At 43.0% G+C, this 22232-nt stretch overlaps 2 protein-coding genes and 1 non-coding gene across 3 annotated transcripts in view; 2 read left to right on the top strand and 1 right to left on the bottom strand.

Moving 5' to 3' along the window:
* The window catches only part of LOC133049239 (glutamine amidotransferase-like class 1 domain-containing protein 3, mitochondrial), an 84315-nt gene extending 74986 nt beyond the window's left edge, over nucleotides 1–9329 (top strand). Inside the window, exon 2 of the transcript XR_009691249.1 lies at nucleotides 9301–9329. The gene's annotated coding sequence lies outside the window, so the exon portion shown is untranslated. The remainder of the gene's footprint in view (nucleotides 1–9300) is intronic.
* On the bottom strand, nucleotides 1470–1575 carry LOC133049808 (U6 spliceosomal RNA). Its single transcript, XR_009691484.1, has one exon. It is a non-coding gene; the product is annotated as a U6 spliceosomal RNA (small nuclear RNA).
* A 6358-nt stretch (nucleotides 9330–15687) lies between the features above and the next one.
* On the top strand, nucleotides 15688–21768 carry KCTD12 (potassium channel tetramerization domain containing 12). Its single transcript, XM_061133744.1, has one exon. It carries the CDS (start codon nucleotides 15824–15826, stop codon nucleotides 16805–16807), a length of 984 nt encoding a protein of 327 aa, XP_060989727.1. The 5' UTR covers nucleotides 15688–15823; the 3' UTR covers nucleotides 16808–21768.
* The last annotated feature ends 464 nt before the right edge of the window (nucleotides 21769–22232 follow it).

Raw genomic sequence — 22232 nt, 5'->3', positions numbered from 1 at the left:
ATCCTGCTAACAGGACCCCCCCAAAAAGAAGAGTTGCTCACTAATTTTCTGGATTGAATATCTGAAGGTTTGATCAGAATATTTAAATACCTAACACATGCTAGTATATATTTAGCTTTTCTAAAGTGCTCTGACACAGCATTCAGGGATAATTGTTTGGTAGGTTGAAGTTGTGTATAACACAGGAATAATACTGAATAAAAAATACAGCTTATTTGAAGCTTATCAAATAAGTGGCTTTTCCAATGTTTTTAAAAGATGTTCAATTTTAAGGAAGTTGAATATGCATCCATTATTCTATAATATTCTTACTATTTAGTAAACTCTTTCTAGGTGGTATAAAGGAAATTTTTAATTAAGTCCAGGTTATATTTTTAATCAGTTGAGTTCATTCATTCATTTGACCAGTATTTGTTGAGCACATGTTATGAATATGATAAACATAGAGTTGTCTATTTATTGTAAAATTAGCTTGTGTTCTGTCTGCATTCTTTGCTGGGGACAGGAAATCTGCCTGCCTTAGACAGAACTGCAGACCTGGAACTCAATACACAGTGCCTTATGCGTGATAGGCACTCACGCCTGATGGTAAAGGGTGATGAAGATTGTTTCAGCGAAAGGGATCAGATACTCCAAATATGTGTAAAATTCCTGACCATGGAAGAACTATCCACTGTCCTTGGGGTATACTGACACCTGGTTTTATATTAAATAGGGGAGGATTAAGTTAAAATTCCAGTTGTGATAGTGTCACTCATTGGGACTATTCCTGAGATAAATGAAAGCTATTTCTTTCTATTTTTAGTATCTCTATGGATGAGAAATTTGTAAGCAATTATGAAGCTCAGGGAAGCCTGGCATGCTACAGTCCATGGGGCCACAAAGAGTTGGACGTGACTTAGTGACTGAACAACAGCAAATGGATGAGATATTTGTAAACGATTATGAATGCAGGGTGGTAGATCATTTTGGGGGCACCCAAGGGTAAATAATCAGAAGGTGATGAAATTTTGACTGTTCCATTTGAAAAAAATATTAATAATAGATTTTGTTTCTTTTTTCTGTTATTTCATAATTTAGTTATTCTCTACTCGATATACATGTATGAATTCCTCAACCCCTTATGGTTTTGCTTTTACAAACAGTTATCATTGTATGTATATCTTTTTGCACATGGGCCAATATTTCTTCATGTTGGGTTTCTAGAAGTGAAATTGCTGGGTAAAGGAATATATTATTTTAATTGAAGTGTAGTTGATTTATAATTTTATGCTAGTATCTGGTGTACAGCAAGGTGAATCAGATATATATATATATATATATATATATATATATAAATATATACATACACATAATCTTTTTTCCATTATGGTTTATTACAAGATATTGAATATAGATCCCTGTGTTATACAGTAGGACCTTGTTGTTTATCTATTTGATATATAGTAATTTGTATCTGCTAATCTCCCCCAAACATGGGATACCTCATAAATTTGCATGTCATGTTTGCGAAGGAGCTATGCTAATCTTCTCCTCTTGTTCCAGTGTTTGTTTAGCATATGTGCATCTGAAGTGAGCACTAGAAAAGTTTTAGGTGTAAAGTAAAACTGAATAGAAAGTGTAGATCCTGAAAATGGGAGACAAAGGTTGGAAAGAAACAGCACCTGTTGTGCTCTGAAATTGTAGAATCTTAGAAAGTAGAGATCACCTAGTACAGCTTCTTGCATCATGCATCCCTTCTCTGTTCCCCGTCTTTAGTGGTCCATAGCTTAGATCTACAGGAGGAATGCGAACCCAGTTTTTGTTGAAGTGGTTTTTCTGATCAGTGGGTGGCACTAGTTGTTCAAAGGTTTTTCTTAAGCTAAACTTGAACTTTTCCTTTTAATAACATATATCTGTAGCTTCCAGTTTTGCCCTTTAGTTTTGGAAAGACTACAGCTGCCATGCTGCCTCTAATAATACTTCCTTCTATGCTATTCTACTGTATTTTAGGCTAAAATAATTAAAAAAAAAACCTCTTGTCATTTTATATCTGCTATGTTGTTTGTAGATTTCTCACAACCTTGTTTATACTCTGTGAAAATATACTCTTGCCTATTAAAATAACACTTTTTCTTTACTTATTGCTATTCTCATTTGTGATAAGAACACTTAACATAAGACTTACCCTTTTATCAAAATTTTAAGTACACAATACAGTGTCGTGAACTATAGGTACTATGTTGTGCTGTAGATCTTCAGGACATCATCTCATCATTTAACAACCAAAACACTGTACCATTTGACTAATACCTCCCTGTTCCTCCCTCCTCCCAGCCCCTGGGAAATACATTCTGCTCTCTGCTTCTGTGGGTTTAACTATTTTAGATTCCTTATTTAGGTAATATTATGTAGTATTTGTCCTTCTGTGTCTGGCTTATTTCACTTAGTCTAGTGTCCTCCAGGCTCATCCATGTTTCCCCCCAAACGGCATGATTTCCCTCTTTTTTAAACCTGAATAATATTCCATTATATACATACACACACACACACACACACACACACACCATCTTTTCTTAATCTGTCAATGAACATTTAGGCAATAAAAGCAAAAATAGACAAACAGGAGTACATCAAAATAAAAACTTCTGCACAGCCAAGGAAAAAGTCATCAAAATTAAAAGACAACCAACACAAAGGAAGAAAATATTGGTAAATCATATATCTGATAAGAGGTTAATATCCAAAATATATGAGAAATTTATTTACTTCAAGAGCAAAAAAACCCCACAAATAACCCATCTAAAAAGTGTGCAAAGGAATTGAATAGATTTTTCTCCAAAGAAGACATGCAGATGGCCAAGAAGTATATGAAAAGATACTCAGAATCATTAATCATCAGAGACACACAAATCAAGACCACAGTGAAGTAACTCTAAGGAAAAAGATGTCTATAATAAAACCTACGTAAATACCAGATGTAGTTTTACTGTCAGTTACTGTGTTTTTATTATTGTATGCTCAGCTTTTCTCTGCAACATGAGAGGTCTGACTTGAATAATTTCTAAGGTCCTTTCCAACCTTTAAAAGCTATTGTATTTGAGTGTGTGTGCATGTGTGTGTTACAGGCATACAATCTTACTGGCTTCTTGAACTTGCAGTTGATGCCGAGTCCCAGATAATTTTTCACATGAACTTCTGCTAAGCTGCATTTTAATCAGCTCTGTGACTTTACATTTATCCTTATTATATCCTCTCGTTTGTTTCTTTTTGTTACTGAAGCCCATATGGATGATTTTGAATGTCCTTTCCCTATCTGTTGGATTGGCTAGCCCACTAAGATCTGGGTCATCTATAAATTTTGCTAGTATGATTCTACACATGCATTTAATTTTTATTTTGGTTTATTTAATTTTGATTAATTTCATTGTTGATAAAATAAAAATTCAGTAGTTAAGAGCTAAAACAGAATCTTATTTCTAGCTTTTTTCTTCAGTTTGACATGGTTCCATTCATCGACAATTTTTAAATAGACCTGTCTTATCAACAATGTGTCCATCTAATTGGGACTATTATCCAGCTTACACTTCTCTAAATTGTCCAAAAACATATCGTGAATGAGCTGTGAAATCCTTGCAAAATTATAATATACTGTGTCTACAGTATCACCAAACTTCATGAGATTAACAATGCCATCCAGGAAGGGCAAACGTTTTGTTTGACCTGACTTACTCAGGGCGCATTCATACTGTCTCCAGAAGGCAGTTCTCTCTCTCTCTCTCAAAAGCTCAAAACCGGTTTACTTAATCATCCATTCTGGAGTTGTTAACGGGAGGAATGTTAAGTTTTCTAGTGTCTATATTCTGGGAACCATCTTTTCTCTCTCCTTGGAAAGCAGAACATTTGATTGTCTCCTTTATGAGTAGAAAAGATCAATCCTTTGACATGCTGTCCATATAGAGCCTAGAGATGGAAGACATAGAAAGGTCCATGGGTACTATGCCATGTGAGTGCCCAGTCACGTGTGACTGTTTAGTGATCCCACTGCCTGTAGCCCGTCAGGCTCCTTTGTTCATGGGATTTTTCAAGCAAGAGTGCTGGAGTGGGTTGCTATTTCCTCCTCCAGGGGATCTTCTTGACCCAGGGATTGAATCCGAGTCTTCTGTGTCTCCTGCATTGCAGGCAGATTTTTTACCTGCTGTGCCATTGAGGAAGATAGCTGTAGGGGGAGGGAAAGGTGAGTTTTGGAGGGAATGCAGGCATTGTCAGTTTAGTTACAAAATGCTTTCTTCTTCTATGATTGTTTCATGTCTTTTTAACAGAATCATTCATAAATGATACATTGTAGATTAATTAATAAAGAATATCTTCATTAATGAGTGAAGATAGTCTCTATTTATGTCTTCTCTTATGTCCCTGATGCCAGTGTAACATAAACACCTAGTTTATATACAGCAGAGGATCTCTTCCAACCCCTGGAGTGGAAGCTGAGAGTGCAACTACTATAGCTCCTCTGTTAAAAACATCATGGACTCCACAAGGCTGTCTAAAACTTTATCATAAGTACAGGGGGACTAAGAAGACTAAACTTGTAACCACACAGGCTCTTACACTAAACATGAGGGGAGTATCAGTTCTTTATAGCTTATGAAACGATGGCTTCTTGCTAATGAACAGGCATCTTTTCTCAGAAGAAGTTAAGTTTCACTTCCAATAAAATGCTGTTTGGAAGTTATGATGGTTAATTTTATGTGTCAATTTAGCTAGACTATGGTGCCCAGCTGTTCAAACACTAGTCTAGATGTTGCAAAGATATTCTTGGAGACATGATTAATATCAATACTTACAATTAGTTAGCTTTAAGTAGATTATCCTTGATGATGCAGATGGGCCTCATGCAGTCAGCTAAAGCCCATAAGAACCAAAAAAAAAAAAAACTGAGATATCCCAGAGAAGAAGGAATTCCATGTCAATGTAGCATAGAACTCCTGCCTGCCAGCCTCCCTGCCTGCCCTACAGATTTTAAGACCTCAACTTCAACTCTTGCCTGAATTTGCAGCCAGCTGGTTTGTCCTACAGACATCAGACTTACCAACCCCCATAATTATGCAAGCCAATTCTTTAAAATTAATCAACCTCTCTCTTTTATATCTATCATTTAATAGATATAGCTATAACTATATACAACTATCTCTATCCTGTTGGTTCTGTTTCTTCAGAGAAAACTGACCAATAAGGAAGTTAACGTCCCTCCCTATGATGTGACATGTGACATATGGAACTCCCGATGGCTCTGGCCAGTACTGGCCACTTGTTTTGATATTTCATACTTCCTCATAGATTATGGGTCATCCTTGACTTCCAGGAAGCTTAGGCACATGGCAGTTACTTCATAGGGCTTCGCAAGTGGCGTTAGTGGTAAAGAATCCACTTGCCAATGCAGGAGACGGAAGAGATACGGGTTCGATCCCTATGTTAGGAAGATCCTCTGGAGGAGGAAATGGCATTCCACTCTAGTATTCTTGCCTGGGAGATCCCATGGACAGAGAAGCCTGGGTTGCAAAGAGTCAGACAGGACTGAGTAACTGGACACATACTGTTACTTCATAAATACTTGAAGGGAAGTTGAATACAACATAAAGAGGAGCTAAACATCCCCTGCCCTGTTGATATTTCTTCTGGTAATATCTGCTACAGTGATGCAGTCTGCATGTGTGTCTTTCTCTTGCCTCATCCCAACCTGGAAACTGTGGGGAAACACCACAGTTGCCCTCTGAGATGGCATTCTTACTACTCTACCCTCTTTAGTCTTGGATCTTCCTCAATTCCTGGAGGAAATTACCTTCATAGAATTCTAGTGACATCTGAAATTTTTTTTTAAGGCCCCTACTTATATCACTTCTGCCTAATTCTACCTAGACTTTATCTCCCAGGTGTTGCCAATGGCTGGACTTCCAGTTAGAGATAAAATTAAGCTGGGCTTCCTTGGTAGCTCAGCGGTAAAGAATCTGCCTGCAATGAAGGAGACACTGGTTGAATTCCTGGGAATGAATTCATTCCTGGAGAAGGAATGGCTACCCATTCCAGTATACTTGCCTGGGAAATCCCACAAACAGAGGAGCCTGGTGGGCTGCAGTCCGTGGGGTCACAAAAGAGCTGGACATGACTCAGCGACTAAACAACAGCAAAAATAAGCTGTGTTGATAATTGTCACTTGAGACGCAAATACTGGGATGAGAAATAAGCTCTGAAATGGAGAGTTCCAAGCTGTCTAGATTTTGACTACATCTTCCAACCAAATAGTAAATTTTGTGAGAAATGACTGACTATTGGAAAGAACGAGGCACTGCAGATGAAATGTCATTGACCCTAGTCCATTATAGATAGTACCCAAGAGATGTCATCCAAGAAAAGAGAAAAGAAACTAGGAAGAGAGCAAAGAAAGCATACTCGACAAGAAACTGGGTTATAGAAGTCAATGGAAACAGGGGGGAGGGTGGAGGCAGAAAAAAACTTATGTTTATGATGTGTCCATTATGTGCTGGAGAGTGTGCAGTGAAATGCTTTCCCTCATCTCATTTAATTTCACAAGAGTCTGATGAAGTAGGTGTTTTTGCTCCATTGTAAGATAAAGGTTTAAAGTTCAGAATATTTAAATAACTTCACTCCATATCTTGGATTTTATGTAACAAGGCCAGAAGAAGAGTACAAGTTCATCCAACTCCAAAGCGTATAATTTTCTCATCTATGCTTTACTGTAGGAAAAGAGACCTATTTTCTAAATACAAATCATATTAAGTAATATAAATTTAAAGTTTAGCATAAGGACTTCCCTGGTGGTGCAGTAGATAAGAATCTGCCTGCTAGTGCAGGGGACGTGGGTTTGATCCCTGGTCCAGGAAGATTCCACATGCCGTGAAGCAACTAAGCTCATGCCCACGCTGTACAGCCTTCGAGCCAGAACTATTGAGCCCATGTGCTGCAACTACTGAAGCCCTCGTGTCTAAAGCCTGTGCTCTGCAACGAGAGAAGCCAACACTGCTGAGGTGGTGATGCTGGCACTGGGGGATGTGGCTGCCACTGTCTTTCTGATAACAAGCCCGAGCACCACAAGGAAGCGTAGCCCCCACTCTCTGCAACTAGAGAAAACCCATGTGCAGCAACGAAGACCCAGCATAGCCAATGCATAAACAAATTAATTAAACAAAGCTTAGCATAGTTTGAGGCCATTTCCCTACTGTGAAATATTACACATATTTCTGGAAAGCAAACTGGAGAAAGGTGTTTTCCCCCCTTAGTTATATCAAAGAAATGATCTTACAATTACACAAGTAGTTGCCCATTATGGTCTCGCTTGTCTTCTTGTCCAAGCCTCACAGGGAAACATGCAGACTTTCTGGAACCACATATTAAAGTCTTGGAAGTTGAGTCAGCCTTTCTTCTTTCTGAGTAACCTAAACTCAGTGCTATTCAGCAGACAAGTGAATTGCAGAGATAAGATCTTTAAAACCCAATGTCAAAAGGTGAATACCTGATACTCATTGCCTTAGTTTCACACTCATGAAAACTGGCTTTGTCCTAATTATTCTCAGGCATGTAGGTGTGTCCTGCAGTGTTGTGCTCTGTATCACAGCCTTGTAAGAAGTAATCAACCCCCAAATTTGGCATCAGTGTAAATTAATGAAATAAGGTTCTTGTGTAAACTAGTCCTGAAGAAAATTCCTAAACAGTTATGCTAAAAATGGTGGGTGATTCAGACATCTCTCAAAGAAGCCTAGAGTCCTCAAGGTGATTAGTTTGAATGCCAGCCTTCATTGGGGGTATTACATGGAGTAGATTTGATAAGGCTGCTAAGGGGTTTGAAGAGCACTGTATGTGGAGTCAGGAAGCATCCATTTGCATCCCAGCACTGCATCCCAGCTTCCTGAAAGGCACCATTTGCATACCCGAGAGCAACGTCAGTCACCTAACCTTTCCCAGCTTCTTTTCTTCATGTGTGACGCTGTTGAATAACACCTCCTGAAATTGTGATCATCATGATGATAGGAAAGCCCTCAAGAGAGTGAAGCACTAGAACAGGATGTGGCAGCTCATTTATAATTAACCTGTAAGTTTCATGTCACAATTTGAAACCAAAGCCTTACAGATTCATATGAAACATCAGTGATGGTAATTCCAGCATCACCCATGTGTGTGAGGTCCAGTTATTTTTGTGCTCAGTTTAACATCTAACACCACAAGTAGAATACGTTTGTTCAATTTTACAAGCCCCAGAAGAGCCGTGGATACTACTTGCTTTTGAATACTAGAACCTAGATCTCAACAGTTTCCATGTACTCACTTTATCCTTGTCCAGAGTAAATGAGATCAGAATAAGACTGACTAAACATACTATAAATCTGGTTCTTTGCAAACCATAACGATATTTCATAGAGCCAGAAATAAAATCATACTTATCATGTGTAGGACTCAGTGGGGTGACGAGTAGGACAAGAGTGTGTCCATTCTGTCTGTGGGCTCAGTGTGTCCCTGCAGATTCCTACTTGATAGAAGTAGAAATGAGAGCCATTGATAGAAGGAGAAATGAGAGCCAGGGGTTGAACTCCTTCCTAATTCCTAGTTCTTTCTCAGCAGCTACTTTGAGGTTCTGGTTACCGATCCTGTAAATCAGTGGTCCCCAACATTTTTGGCACCAGGTGCCAGTTTTGTGGGAGATAATGTTTCCATGGACTGGGGAGGGGGATGGTTTCAGGATGATTCAAGCCCATTACATTTATTGTGCCCTTCATTTCTATTAGTATTACATTGTGATATATAAGGCAACAATTATACAACTCATCATAATGCAGAATCAGTGGGAGCCCGGATGTTTCCCTGTAACTGAACGGTTGACTCCAGGGGTGATGGGACTCAGTGGCAGCTGTTCCCCAGTGCCAGCATCACCACCTTAGCTCCACCTCATATCCTCAGGCATTAGATTCTCATAAGGAGTGAGCAACCGAGATCCCTCCCATGCACAGTTCACAAGAGGGCTTGCACCCCTACAAAAATCTAATGCCACCACTGACCTGACAGGAGGTGAAGCTCAGATGGGTAATACAAGTGATGGGGAGAGCTGTAAATGCAGATGAAGCTTTGCCTGTTTGCCAGCCACTCACCTCCTGCTGTGTGATCTGGTTCCTAACAGACCACAGACCTGTACTTGTCCACAACTCCCAGGGTTGGGGACCTCTGCTGTAGATCAGAAGCCCATGGACATTAGAATACCATTCCTGGGCTTCCATGGTGGCTTAGTGGTAAGGATTCTGTCTGCCAACATAGGCTTGAACCCTGGCCCCAGAAGATATGACATGCTGCAAAGCAATAAAGTCGGTGCACCTTAACGACTAAGTCCTAGAGCCTGGAAGCTGCAACTACTGAAGCCCGCGCACCCTAGAGCCCATGCTATGAAACAAGAGAAGACACCACAATGAGAAGCCTGTGCACCAAAGCTAGAGAGTAACCCCCCTGCTCGCCACAACTAGAGAAAACCTACGTACAGTGACGAAGACCCAGCGTAGCCACAAATAAATAAATAAAATCATTAAAAAAAAAAAAGAACTCCATTCTTGTTCTGAGCAAGGCTAAATGGCTGCATTATCTTGGTCACATTACCTAACCTCTCTTTGCCTTGGGTTCATCATCTGTAAAGTGGGAGAATCATAGAACCTATTTCTTTCCTACATATAAAGCACTCATAGATGTGTTTATATATATACAGTTATATACACATGCATTGTTTAAAAGCACAGATTCTAAAGTTAGACTGTCTGGGTTCAAATCCCAGTTCCACCACTTATTTGCACTCATGATCTTTTAAAAATCAGGCGGTAATAGTACCAACTCCATAGAGTTATTGTGAGGATTAAATGTACTAATACACATATAGTTCTATCAACAGGGCTGGCACATAGTAAGTACTATATAAATGCTATCATATTATTACTTATTTCCTAGAAAAGCTTCCAAACTGTCTATAAGGATACCAAAAAAATGAAAATTAAAAAATTTCCAAATTATTTTTTGTTTCTCTTGTTCTCAGGTATAAAACATATAATCACGATATTGTGATTTTCTCTACTGTCTCAACCTAATATTTCGGCAGTGTTCCTCACAGAACATTTTCACTCTCTTTTTTAAAATTAGTTATTGGCATACCTTTTACCAGTTATTTATTGAGATCATTTTATCCCCTGGTTCACTTAAGCTTAATGATATTTAATCTCTCCAAATCTCATTCTTTTCTCTCCCTGTATACAAAAAAGTCAATTTTTAAAGCCTGTGTACAGATAAGATTCACGTATATCGGGAAGATGATGAACGAGCTAAACATTTGTTTGGGACAATTTCTGATTCTGTCTCTTCCCCTCTTTCCTCACAGCATTCATTTTCATGTTTCTGCCATTCATTTATTCATTCAGTATTTATTGAGTAGACCTGTCAATCTTGATAGGCAGTAGAAAATCCTGATTCTGACACTTGAATGGTGCTTTACAGCTTACAGATCGTTTTCACATATATTACATTTATTCAGTCCTCAGAGGCACTCACTTCATTTCACCCCAGTTCTTCCTCCCCTTTTAACTTTACATTTCTCTTAATCTTCTTCATTCTTTTCTTAACTCTTTGGTGTGCAGAATATTTACTGTGTGCATTGGGGGTGGGAAGCTGGTTGGAAGAAAAGGCAATAGGTGGGGAAGAGATACAACTCAGATGAGAAAGGAGGTACAAGGATGTAGCCAATACCCTCCATTTCAGAATGAAAGGACAGAGCTCCGTCTCTTATATAGGAAAGTACACAATCACTTGGAAAGGAACAATCACCATCAATGCATCCATCACTAGAAACTGGATTGAGACGAGCTGCAGAGCTAGTGGCTTCCCAAATCTACCCTTGAAAAGCCAAAGTGTTAGTCGCTCAATCGTGTCCGACTCTTTGCAACCCCATGGACTGTAGCCCATCAGGCTCCTCTGTCCATGGAATTCTCCAGGCATGAATACTGAAATGGGTAGCCATTCCCTTCTCCAGGGGATCTTCCCAACCCAGGGGCTGAACCCAGGTCTCCTGCATTGCAGGCAGATTCTTACCGTCTGAACTTCCCTAACCTCTGACAATTAAGCATATTTAATCTACTGAAGAGCCTAAAGAGTTATGGCCCTCCCCTCCTCTGTAAACACCCAGCCCATTAAGTCCCAGCATTAAAGTTCCCTATTTTATTTCCTCTTGAATTTCATGACACCAACCAGTAGGCAGGAAACAGACCATTACAAAATTAACCAGAAAATTATTCCTTCAGTCTGGCATCACCCGTTTCATTCATTATTATTCCTCTCATGCACAACCAAGACTTCTGTAAGGAAATCCCAATGACTTCGTGCAGTGGGCCAGTCTCTGGCAGACGAATATGTGAAGTGACGGAGAACGAAGATTTCTGGGCATATACAGTATTGCTCACATGTGAGCCTGTCCTGTACTCTGGCGATCACAAGATACATGAAGATGATACAGCAGACAAGCTTCCACTGTGAAACATACCAATCTCTTTCCTAACCCAGACTCCTTTCCCTTGCTCTGCCCTCTGCCTGGAATGCCCTTCCCTCAGAACTTCCTACAGCTGTCTCTCTTATTATTCAGCTCAAATGCCACTCTCCTGGAGAGGCTCCCAGCCGGTCTGTATACAGTGGTGGTGTTCAGTCAGTCAGTCATGTCCCACTCTTTGTGACCACATGGACTGCAGCACGCCTCTCTTGCCTGTCCTTCACTATCTCCAGAGTTTGCTCAAACTCATATCCATGGATTCGATCATGTCATCCAACCATCTCATCCTTTGCCGCCCCCTTCTCCTCCTTCCCTCAACCTTTCCCAGCATCAGGGTCTTTTCCAATGAGTTGGCTCTTCACATATACATATGTATATTCTCCTATACATACTATGTACTGTAGTATCCCAGAACTTATTTCACCAACCAGTCCCTCTATCTCATTTCACATTTTAATTTTTTCATGGCATTTATTGCTACCTAAAGTAGATATACTCATCTATTTACTTATGCCTCCCTCACAGGTCTGTAAGCTCCCAGACAGCAGAGATCATTTTTTTAAACATGTTGTCTCGAACATAGTAGCAGACCTTTAATAAACATTGGTGGTATAAACAAGTGAGAAACACTTAGTTATCCAATGTCTATTATATGCCAGTTCTGTTCCAGGCACTGGGGATGTGGTGCTGAATCAAGCAAATCCCAGTTTTTAATCTCTTGGACTTTATATTCTAATGTAGGGAAACAAACAGCAAACAAATAAAGCAGGGTACATGATTCTGCCTGGGTGGGGTTGTGCAGCTTAAGTGGGGGTGATCAAAGGAAGGTCTGGCTGCAGAGACCTGCAGAAGATGAGAAGGCAGACACCTGAACAAGATGAGGAAGATAAGAAGGGAAAAAGAGCAGGAAGTGCAAAGGTCCTGAGCCAACAGTAGGGGGAGCAGAGGGTAACCTGGTTAAAGCAAGCAAGAAAAGAAAGTGTAGCCGCTTGTGTGTGCTAAGTTGCTTAAGTGGTGTCCAACTCTTTGTGACCCCATGGACTGCAGCCCACCAGCCTCCTCAGTCCATGGAATTTTCCAGGCAAGAATACTGGAGTGGTTTACCATTTCCTACTTCAACCTGGGTCTCCTGCATTGCAGGCAGATTCTTTACCATCTGAGCCACCAGGTTAAAGCAAGAGTTCATGGGAAAGTGGCAAGGGTTCTGAGAGGGTTGCCCAGGTGGTGCTAGAGGTAAAGATCCCAACTGCCAAAGCAGGAGACATAAGACACCCAGCTTATATCCCTGGGTCTAAAGATCCCTGGAGGAGGGCATAGCAACCCACTCCAGTATTCTTGCCTGGAGAATCCCATGGATGGAGGAGCCTGGAGGAGTCACAAAGAGTGGGACACGACTCAAGCTTAGCACGCATGCTGGTCTGAGAGGTCCTAGTGGGGCAGCTTTGATCTAGTGGAGTATTGTAAGCAATAAAAGGACTTTGATTCTTACTCTTTGGTGCGATGAAAAGCCAGTGAGGGGCTCTGGACAGTGACATGATCTGACTTAGTTAAAATAGGATCCCTCTTTTGGTTCTGGTGATAAAAGACTGTAGGAGGCAAAGGTGGAGGCAGTTAGGAGTCCAGTGGGCGACTTGGTCCCAGGTGGTGGCTGGGAGGTGGTGAAACATTAATAGTCTGGAAGAATTCTGAGGGCAGAACTGACAGGATTTGCTGATAGGATGAGGAACAAAGAAATGATACAAAAATATGTACAGAATTGATACAAAGAAGGCTTTTCTTGGATTTACAAAAAAGAGACTGGTTTCTTTAGGGCTTTGACACTGATTTAATAAAGAGCACAGCCGCCTAGAAAATCAGCATTGGAACTTACTTGGAACTTCTGTGTCAGCTATTATTTATACCCAAGAACAAACAAAAAGAGAGTGGTCAAATATATTCAGTATCAGAATCTGTCCTTGCAATTAAGTGCGCTGATTTGGGGCTTGATCTTACTTCAGCACACTGACATGAATGATATAATTGTTCAGCAGACATAAACATTTCAAAGTAAAAATGACACTTGTCCGTGAGGAGACTGTAAAGCTCATTGGGTAGTTACACAAAAGGGAAACATTATAATCAAGAACAAAGATCTTGCCTGATTTATACTGATTGACAGTCTGTGCTTTACACTGATCTGATAAACTGCTCAGACTTCTAACTCTGGCCTACCCAGCTACATCGAAAGCTCTTTGGAGCGTATTCAACCTTGCATTCTTCTACCTGCTGTGGCCAAACAGCTGGTGCACAACAAATACCCACTGACTTCATGATTTGCCAACAAAGGTCTATGTAGTCAAAGCTATGGTTTTTCCAGTAGTCATGTATGGATGTGAGAGCTGGACCATAAAGAAGGCTAAGCGCTGAAGAACTGATGCTTTCAAACTGTGGTGTTGGAGAAGACTCTTGAAAGTCCCTTGAACTGTGAGGAGATCAAACCAATCAATCCTAAAAGAAATCAACCCTGAATATTTACAGGAAGGACTGATGCTGAAGTTGAAGCTCTTATACTTTGGCCATCTGATGCAGAGCCGGCTCATTGGAAAAGACCCTGATGCTAGGAAAGACTGAAGGCAGGAGAAGAAGGGGACGGCAGAGGAGGAGATGGTTAGATAGCATTACAACACAATGGACATACGTTTGAGCACTGGGAGATAGTGAAGGACAGAGGAGCCTGGCAGTGCTACAGTCCATGACGTCACAAAGAACCTGACATCACCTAGCCACTGAACAACAAAAAGAACACCTCCTTCACTAGCCTCTCTTCTGTCCTTTTTCTGCAGTGCTCAGGAGCACTTTATCTGCCAAAGTCAGAAATCTGATAATCACTCAGAAATGCGAAATTTCATATTGTGTTTGGCCTTAGGGTACATGGAAGGAGCCACCCGAGGCCCACTCGCCTGAGAAGTCAAGGAAGGCTTCCCGGAGGAGGAGACCTGTGTGCTGCAATGTGAAGGGCGCAGGAGTTACAAGACCAAATGAGGTCCAGAGAAGGCCTTCAAATGCACAAGGCCTTGAGACTAGAGGGAACTCGGAAAGGGCTGAAGGGAATGACCCAGGCTCGACGGAGAGCAGGGGCGCAAGGACCTTTGCGAGAATAAAGACGCAGGGTTTGAAAGGTAGGTTTTCTAAATTCCCTTAGGTCTTCAAAATAGCCGAGTGCATACAGCCATTCACCCAGTGCTGAGAGGGCCCCGGAGACGGGGCTTTCTCTTAGGCCTCACCTGGTACACCTCTTCAACCTGGCCTCGAAGGGGAGGGCAAGCGGGGAGGAGACCGCGACGGCCACCCAGAAGGGAACGTGCCCCGAAGTCCCCCTCTTTGCCATTTCAGCCCGTTTCCTCCAGTTCTGAGGTCTCTTAAGAGTTTGCCTTTTGGCCCGGAAAACAAATTACAGGAGAGCAGGATACCGAGGTTAACTTCTTGTTTCCAGGATTTTTTTTTTTTCCCCCGAGGTTACTCGTACACGCGAACAAAATCTAGCTGCCTCCGGGCCGGGCGGCCCCACCACCTCTCCAGGTTTTTTGGTTTCTCTCTAGAACTTTCAGCAACGCGACGACCTGTGTGTTTACAGCGCCACGGTTCCAGTGTTTCAAGCGGCTAGTTTCTGGGGGAGAGGGGTGGCCAGGCACTTCCACGCCCCGGGTTGGGGGAACCTGAAAGTTTACGTGTTTCTTCCACAGTCCCCGGGTGCAGTTAGGAGAGGAGCAGGCGTACCGGACTGCCCCTCCAAAGAAGGCTCGTCTTCCCCAGGGGCCGGGCCCAGGACCTTCCACTTTGGAGGAGAAAGAAAGTTGGGCGGGAGCGGGAAGGCGCTAGAGTGCGGGGCGACGGCGCAGTAGGGAAGTCGGGGCCCTCGGGCTGCGCGCGAGCCGGGGTGGAGTCAGCCGCCGGCCGCGGCGTCAGCGTTTAAGATGCAAATCGATTCCTCGCTCCACCACCCCCTCCCGCCCGGGGAGCGAGGCTCCGCCGCTCCGCAGCCGCCCCCGCCTCCTGCGCGCCGCGGCGCCCCGGCGGGCGGCTCTACTTAAGCGGCGCGCCGGCAACCACCCGGCACTCCCCTGGAGCGCGCGGGCGAGGCGGGCGGAGCGCAGCGGGGCTCGCGGGGGCGCACAGCGGCGCGCTCGCCTCGTGCGCTCGGCTCCGCGCGGCTCTCGGCGGCGGCCAGGGTGCAGGGCTGAGCGAGCGTCCGGGAAAGGCGGCGGCGGCCCCGGCCACCTCTTGGCCATGGCTCTGGCCGACAGCACTCGTGGATTACCCAACGGGGGTGGCGGCGGCGGCGGCAGCGGCTCCTCGTCGTCCGCGGCGGAGCCGCCGCTCTTCCCCGACATCGTGGAGCTGAACGTGGGCGGCCAGGTGTATGTGACCCGGCGCTGCACCGTGGTGTCGGTGCCCGACTCGCTGCTCTGGCGCATGTTCACGCAGCAGCAGCCGCAAGAGCTAGCCCGGGACAGCAAGGGCCGCTTCTTTCTGGACCGCGACGGCTTCCTCTTCCGCTACATCTTGGATTACCTGCGGGACTTGCAGCTCGTGCTGCCCGACTACTTCCCCGAGCGCAGCCGGCTGCAGCGCGAGGCCGAGTACTTCGAGCTGCCCGAGCTCGTGCGCCGCCTCGGGGCGCCCCAGCAGCCCGGCCCCGGGCCGCCGCCGCCGCACTCCCGGCGCGGGGTGCAGAAGGAGGGCTCGCTGGGCGACGACCTGCTGCCGCTCGGCTCCGCCGAGCCGGAGCAGCAGGAGGGCGCCTCGGCCGGGGCGCCGTCGCCCACGCTGGAGCTGGCTAGCCGCAGCCCGTCCGGGGGCGCGGCGGGCCCGCTGCTTACGCCGTCGCAGTCGTTGGACGGCAGCCGGCGCTCGGGCTACATCACCATCGGCTACCGCGGCTCCTACACGATCGGGCGGGACGCGCAGGCAGACGCCAAATTCCGGCGAGTGGCGCGCATCACGGTGTGCGGCAAGACGTCGCTGGCCAAGGAGGTGTTCGGGGACACCCTGAACGAGAGCCGGGACCCCGACCGGCCCCCGGAGCGCTACACCTCGCGCTATTACCTCAAGTTCAACTTCCTGGAGCAGGCCTTCGACAAGCTGTCCGAGTCGGGCTTCCACATGGTGGCGTGCAGCTCCACGGGCACCTGCGCCTTCGCCGGCAGCACCGACCAGAGCGAGGACAAGATCTGGACTAGCTACACCGAGTACGTCTTCTGCAGGGAGTGAGCTCCCCGCTCCCCTGGCGACTCAGCGCGCCCGTTCCGTCCTGTCCTTTTTGCCCTGGAGGGGACTCTAGATTCCCCCTCCGACCCACCGCGTTCTCGCGTTCCCCCGTGCCCCACCTCCCGTAGACCCACTGCCCCCTCACTTTGCAGGCTGGAGCCGCAGAGCCTCTCGGCTTCTTTTCTTCTCCGGACCCCACTGAAAGAGCCCAGACGTACCCCCCCCCCCCCACCCCATGTTTCCTCTGCCCCCGGCCCCAAACCAGCCCTCCCCCCGAATTGTCCTTCAGGCTGGATCCAGTGGGGGGTGGGGCAGTGTGGCCACAAAGTCACCGAGTAGCCGGGAATGACTGAATTGTCCCGACCCTGATTGGACCCTGTCCACTTGTATAGAAGATTCCTTGAAATCTTCTCAAAGCCCTGATGACTCACTCGCGGTTTAAGAGACTTGGTAGCACTCTGGGAATAGTTCAGTTTCGAAAGGTCATTCATTACGCAGTCTTTTGACCTTCTTTAAAGGTAGAGTTTTAGAAGGCTGAACGGAGGACTCCGGAGCGGGAATGAGTTCAGTGCGGAGGCAGTTCAGTGACTCCACGTGAAGAAAGTTCTGAACGGTTACAGGTTACAGGTTACTGGAGAAGAATCTCGTGCTATGGAGGAGCCTCTGGTTTCCCTGCCGATTTAAAGATCTTCGCCTGTGGCTTAAACTTGCAGGAAGTTCCCCTCCTGCCTGAGGAGGCACCCTTTCTCCTGGGCTCAGCGCCCGAAGCTTGACATGACAGCCTTTATTGGCAAGAAGGGGAAAGAGAGCATGACAGCCCAGGTCACCAAGCACTGCTGTGACTGCAGACGGAGCTGGGTGGTCACGCACGTCGTGGGTGTTAGGAAAGCCCGTATTCTTGCAGTGAATGGCGCGGTAGTACCTTAGCTCTTAAGATTTAGGGGGTAGGGTGGGGAGGGAGGAAGGAAGTTAAGAGGGGTGGGAAAGGGGGGAGCAGATACACTCATTTATTGTTTGACAGTTGGAAGTTTGTACCATCCGTCTGAGCACATGCACATTAACAAAATAGTACACAAGAAACAAGCAGAGCGTTTTGTAAAGATCAATCACAGATCTCCTCTTACCTGGCAGTTGATTGAACTAACTGTTTTGAGTCCTAAACTTAGAAGTTGCTGATACTTATATAACCTAACCAAAGAGTTACCCAGTAGGGTTTTAGTTTTTGAACTTTTATTTTCTTGTTGATTATAAGTCCTGATATTAAAATCTATTACCTTGAGCAAAATATGTTTGAGTTACTTGGATTTAGTTTTCTTATTAAAAAATCCTTATTTTCTCCAAGCCCAGCCAGTGTTGACTTCTGGGCAAACCTGAACATGCCCTTTTGATGCAGGGGGTTTGAAGTGAAGGTGAGTCTTTCCAAATGACAGAGCTGCGGAGAAGTAGAAATGCTGAGGGCTGCCATCTGTAGATAACTGGAAAGTGGGAATATTTTTAAATGAAGGCAAATAAGTACTTCAAAGTGAGCTGAGCAATAAAATGGTGTCCCAGGTAAATGCAGCTGGAGCAGGAGGAGACCTGGTTGCCTTATACCTTTACTCTACCATGGAATAAATCCCCACTGTATATCCTATCTACACTGTAAGTGAAGGGAAATGAATCCTTGTCTTTCATGCTGTGAGGGCTCCTTTGGATATTCTGTGATTAAGAGAAGCCTTTCCTTTTTCATTTGTTTCAGCATCATTCTCTGAAGTATGTTTTTAAAAGATTTTGTAAGAGTCTTTTCAGTGTTGAAATTAGCGCTACTTTTTTCTTCTTTTTAAAAATGAATCTTGTACTGTATCTTCCTATATGTCCATAACAGATGTTAAGGATTGAAACAGTTTTATTCTTAGTCTCATGTGATCCAGTCTGTATATATCATATATAAACATTTTACAGGAATCATTTAGTTTTTTAATTCATTTACTAAATGCTATAAACTTTCCTATATTTACCCCAGTAACTTGCATCATATGGTGTATATACTAAAGCAACATGCTTTGATAAGTTTCTTATATCTTTGTCTATGGGGAAATTAGGTTAGGAAAAAATGCATAATTATAAAGCTGCATTTGCTCCATTCTTTTTGCTTGGCTATCAGTTGTATTCTAATATGTTGATTAACTATCTTTGTAAACCAAGGTACCTGTATTTTTAATCCACTAATTCTTTTCTTTTTTTATTGAGGGAGAGAAGGACTTGAGGTGTTTTCACTGGAGGTTCATTTTTAGAAAAGTAAAGTTAGCTTTATATACAAAGACTGTAATTTTAAAGGAAGCAGAAACAGAAATTCAGGAAGTCATATTTGCTGGTGTTGAGCACGTTCTCGAACTAGGTAACACATTAGAACATACCCCTGTTTCAAACCTGAAATGATTTAGGAATGTCACCTGCTGGCCAAAAGTGAGTATCCCAGAGATTTCTGTACCCCATGTGGTCATCTGTATTGTGCAACAGAAAGCATATAATTGAGAACATCTTGGGGACAGATCAAAGCCACTGACACATGGCAAGACTCTGAGCTTCTGATTTTCCTTGTTAAATCTGCTCAACTCCAGGAGTCACGGGAAGCTGCTCAAGTTTTGTCTCTGCTACTCAAGTCTAAAAAGGTTAATCTTGTAAAACTTTGAGTTGACTGTTCCACTGCTTGGCAAAACTTTACTCCTTCCAGACATCCCTGATGGCCTGCAGGTCTCCCCTACTTCTTCCATTAGCTGAAAAACTGGGAATTGAGCCGTTAGAGACAGTAAACTGACCTCTTTTATATGATGACTGTCCTCTCTAAAGTTGGAAGTCGATACGTGAAAAATTCTATCTTCAACCCAAAGTAAAGGCTAGGTAGGAAACTCAGTTTCCCTTGGGTGGACACTGTAACTGAAGTAAGATGACTTGGCCGCTGCCCTTTTGGGTCTCTTATTCACCATGTGCTTTGAGCCATGGAAGGGCCCTTAGTGGTCTGCATCGCGGGCTGGAGTGTTGACTGTCATCTGTAGGTTGGATGAGATTCTGAGGGTACGTGTGAGTAAGCCCTCCAAAGACATTCAGTAACTTGGAAGGGTGTCATAAATTATTCAGAAATTATGACTGCATTCATCTGACTCAGTGCAGTATGTATTTACATATGTAATGGCTCGACTACCATTTGGTCCATAAATACTACTGAGATTTTAATAACAAATTTAACTTTTTGAAAAAGAATAGTTGACATTGGTGGTTAGAAAAACAAGTACCATGTCCAATGCTTTTGCACCAAGTGTATGACAAATTGTCTGTTTTTTAATACATGTAGAACTGTGATCCATGTTCATTTTAATTTTTCACATGTGTTTTGGAAAATACCCCTTGAATGTGTGAAACTTAAATTTTTTTCCCTTTCAATACGATTCTTATTCTTGTGTTTTATTTGGTTTTGATGTTGATAGCAAAGTAATTTGTATTAATACTAGCCCAAATTGTCTTCTCTTTCAAACCAGATCTGTATAAATAATATAACCTGTTGCTTCTCTGGGGAAATGCATAATCTGAATTCTCAAACAAAATGGGCAACTGGCAGTGCTCATGACACATTTCCATTTTTATTAGATTTTTCCTTGTAATGTTACTACATTAAAGCTATGTAAGTTGAAGCTTTGATAATTTTTTACTTTTCAAATTATGGTAAAGTCTAATCTAATACTCAAAAAACAGTTTTGTACTCCACATGAAAAATGCTAAATGATAGTGCAGGTATTTAGAGAAGTATTGACTGGGGCTGAATTCCCTAAGAATTTCTTTTATAGTCTAAATCATAAGTACTTTACTCAATTGACTTAAATTTTTTATTGTAAACTGAATGTTTTTATTCTAAACCTACCAGAGTAAATTCTTTGGATTTTTTTCCCCTGTTTTTCCTTATTATAACTCATTTAAAAACTGAATTAGTTTTCTTAGATGACCTAAATCTCTCTCTTGAGAAATAAAATATTCTTCTGTTTCCAGTGGCTATGGTACCGAAAATAAGCCTTCCTAAAGCCAGAAACATGCTATGTTGAAGTTAACTTTTCTTTGTCACAATTTTGGACAAAAAACAACTAAAAGGATTAATGTTTGAAGATTAATATTCTCTACTGGGACCCTTGAAACTTCGATGGAAGAAATTCAACCAGAGTATTTATATTACAGTATAATCTCATGTGGTAGGAAGCTGAACTAGTTGATCAAGAATTCTTGTCACCTTAGACATTTTGTGATTTTTTTTTCCCCAAGTTTTTAAAAAAAAATTAAACATGTTTTGAGGTATGTGGACATAATTGTAATGTAAACTATTATACAACTGTCTTTGTGACTTCACAGGCAGGTGAATTTTGCTATTACTATTGAATACAAATGACAATTCATTTATGATCACTCAAACAGCATTTGTGACATTTAATGACAAAGGTTAAAATATCCATTATGGATGTTAATTTTGAAGTTATAAATTACGTGTTATTTAAGTTTTTCTGGGCATCTTAAAAACTCTTATCTGGGAGACGATGTAAGATTCCCACAGAGTTACCTGGGATTATGAAATTGTTGAACATGTTATATGCTCAGTGATATGAATCACTGAGCCATTTCCTCAGTGATTGAAGGAGAAAGGGGGATAAAAATCATCATACAATTACCAGACTTTCTAACAAAACAGAAAGCCAAGGAAAGAACAGTCCTTCTATATTTTAAAAACTGACGAAGTTCTTTTCAGACATGCCCAAACTTAAAGTGAGAATTTCTTCAACTATCTAAATACTCTAGAAATTTTGGTTCTCTCTGTTCACAACCAGTTGTATAACAGAAATACTGGATACTGTTTTCCTCCCTGTGTGTGAAGTAATGAATCATTGATTATGTGACTTGTTATGTATTCTATTAAACACTAAAGAATAAAACATCCACTCCTTTAATTATTCCTCTTGGCTACAGGGTATGGACTGGCTCAAACACTGGTCTAATTTCATTTAAGGGGCACTCTGAATACTGGAACGTGCATACGTGGATGCATGCATGCTCAATCACTTCGGTCATGTCTGACTCTTTGCACCCCTATGGACTGCAGCCTGCCAAGCTCCTCTGTCCATGGGATTCTTCAGGCAAGAATACTGGTTAGTTCCTGTTAGTGGCTCAGTCGTGGCCTACTCTTTGTGACCCCATGAACTGTAGCCAGGCTGTTGTGTCCATGAAATTCTCCAGGCAAGAATACTGGAGTGGGTTGCCATTTCCTTCTCCAGGGGATCTTCCCGACCCAGGGATCAAACCTCCGTCTTACGCATTGCAAGCAGATGCTTTACCATCTGAGCCACCAGGGAAGCCCCAGGAATACTGGAGTGGGTTGCTACCCCCTCCTCCAGGGGATCTTTCCGACCCAGGG

Source organism: Dama dama, chromosome 30 (genome assembly GCF_033118175.1).
Source record: "Dama dama isolate Ldn47 chromosome 30, ASM3311817v1, whole genome shotgun sequence".
Lineage (NCBI taxonomy): Eukaryota > Metazoa > Chordata > Mammalia > Artiodactyla > Cervidae > Dama > Dama dama.
The sequence above is the reverse complement of the archived record's forward strand: the minus strand, read 5'-3'. Positions and strand labels throughout refer to the sequence as shown.